This window comes from Cyprinodon variegatus, unplaced genomic scaffold (assembly GCF_000732505.1).
Source record: "Cyprinodon variegatus isolate N-32 unplaced genomic scaffold, C_variegatus-1.0 Scaffold535, whole genome shotgun sequence".
Lineage (NCBI taxonomy): Eukaryota > Metazoa > Chordata > Actinopteri > Cyprinodontiformes > Cyprinodontidae > Cyprinodon > Cyprinodon variegatus.
Window position 1 is genome coordinate 26683 of NW_015150988.1, and position 2314 is coordinate 28996.

Below are 2314 nucleotides of genomic sequence, written 5' to 3' on the forward strand. Positions count from 1 at the left end.
TATTTCCTTCGTATTTTTGAGGTAAGCCAGTCCTCCATCGCAACTCTCCAGTTGGTGCAAAATGCAGCCGTACTCTTTTTAACTGGAGTACATAGCTCCCATCCTGGCCTCCCTCCATTGGCTGTCTGTGCATTTTAGAGTTCATTTTGAGATTCTTAAATTTGATTTTTAAGTCTTTAAATGGCTCGGCTCCTCCCTTCCTGTCTAAGCTTCTCCACCCCTATGCTACCACTCCGTACCTCAGGTCAGCTGACCTGCTGGCCCTGGAGTTACTAACATCCAAAGGAAGGCTGAGATGAGACGGAGCTTTTTCAGTTGCTGCTCCAAAATTGTGGAACTCGTCCTCCTCATTAGACAATCCTCTTCACTGTCTATTTCTAAAACACATTTTAAAACCTATCTTTATTCTTCGGCTTTTAACACAGCATGAACCTCTTGTATTGTTTTTTATTTGGTTTTATTTGTTTTAATACATTTTATTGTATTTGTTTTGTTAATTTAATCTTCTATTTGTTTGTTTTTTTATTTTATTTAAATTTTTTTAATTTACTTGTTATGTACAGCACTTTGTAGCAGCTGGGGTTGTTTTAAAGAGCTTTATAAATAAAGTTGAGTTGGGCTGAGTTAAGTATCAGGGGTTTGAGACATGCTTTCTCATCAAACATAGGATCCGATAAAAAAAAAAGCATTAGACACAATCTGACCTACTTTTAAAAACAGATATTTATGAATTGCTTTAACAGACATGCAAAAAGTTGGTCCTCGAGGGCCGCTGTCCTTCAAGTTTAAGAGCTTTTCCTGCTCCAGCACAGCTGATTTTTATTTATAGCTGATTAACAGGCTTTTGCTGAACTGCAATCAAAAGAATCAGCTGTGCTGAAGCAGGGAAACCTGCAGGACAGATGCCCTCGAGGACAGACTAGGCGCATGCCTGCACTATTCACCTTAAAAGCTTCAGTAGATGCACACTGTTAAGTCCTTATCAGAGAAATTAAAGCATTTCTTCTCTTCATTGGTAAGTGAAAGTGAGATGTTGGCGAGTGACCCCGATCGGGCTCGAAAAACATCAATTTAAACATGAACCATGCTATTTAACTCCCACTCAGACTGCTGTCTGCTTAAGATTTATGTTGGTGACAGAAAACACCCTGGATCACAGGTGCTTCCTGCTGAGCATCACACCTCTCAGACAGAATCCGTCTGGATTTCTACTCCTCTTAGCTTCTATTCCTGCAATTTTCATACAGGAAACTGTAGAGAGCACAGCTTCTGATCAATGGTATTTTCACAAACAGTGAGCTGCTGGTCAGACGTGCAGCGAAGCATCTTCCAGAATCAATCTGGTCTGCGTTTGCTGAACCCAGAATAATTTTCTCTCTAGGCAACACTTTCTCTAACTTGATGTTTTTCTTATGTGATGCAGGATTATGAGCCCACCATCTATCACCCAAAACGCTCCGCTCACAGTTTGCACCAGGATTTTACAATCCAGTGTGAGAAGATGGATATCCCTTTCCTCTCATATCTCCCTACAGAGGTCAGTAACTGTTAACAAAGAATATTTTACAAGCTCTTCAGTCAAGTCATGGCAAATGCTTTTCTATGTCTAAGTAGCTTTTCTACCTCTGCATCTGCTATTATCATAATAGCAGATGCAGATATAACATATATGATAATAACTGTTAATGCTACTGCTACGAATACTTCTAATACAACTATTACTTACAATAATTATTATAAATGGAGCTGATTCTACACTGTTGGTTACAGCTGCTACTCTTTCTAACAGTAGTGCTGCTACTGTAGAAATAACTTAAATGTGTCTTTTGTACTTTCTCTGTTTAAAGCATTGGACACACAAAACAGAGGACACATTGAGGTTTTATACTGTAAGAAAATGTGGAGATACTACAGTATTTAAAACTACTGCTTCTTATTTTTACTACTTCTGCAGTGAACGGAAACATTTGATTAGAAGCCATTGTTTATAAATGAAACCATAGCAACACGATACGAACAGAAACGGACTGTAATGTATCATCTTTCAAAGTTTTTAATTTAAATTTTAAGGCAGATTTAGGCATTTTTATAACCATATCTCACCCGAACACCAATTTGTTCTTAAATATTCTTCTACTGGATTTATTAGTATGTCTTAAAAATCCAAATTTATGAGTTTCTATATAGTTTTTTTTTAACCATCATTCTGAAGAAAAAATAACATGCTGCTCATAACTTGTTAATCGGTCTCCGCCAGTCACGTGACTTTTGTTGCTAAGACGCCATTTTAGTTGGAAAAGGTGTAGTGTAAACA

At 37.6% G+C, this 2314-nt stretch overlaps 1 protein-coding gene across 1 annotated transcript in view; it reads left to right on the forward strand.

Moving 5' to 3' along the window:
* Positions 1 to 2314, forward strand: part of yjefn3 (YjeF N-terminal domain containing 3) — a 27302-nt gene that overhangs the window by 19168 nt on the left and 5820 nt on the right. Inside the window, exon 4 of the mRNA XM_015391299.1 lies at positions 1424 to 1537. Coding sequence (XP_015246785.1) covers positions 1424 to 1537 — 114 coding nt within the window. The remainder of the gene's footprint in view (positions 1 to 1423; positions 1538 to 2314) is intronic.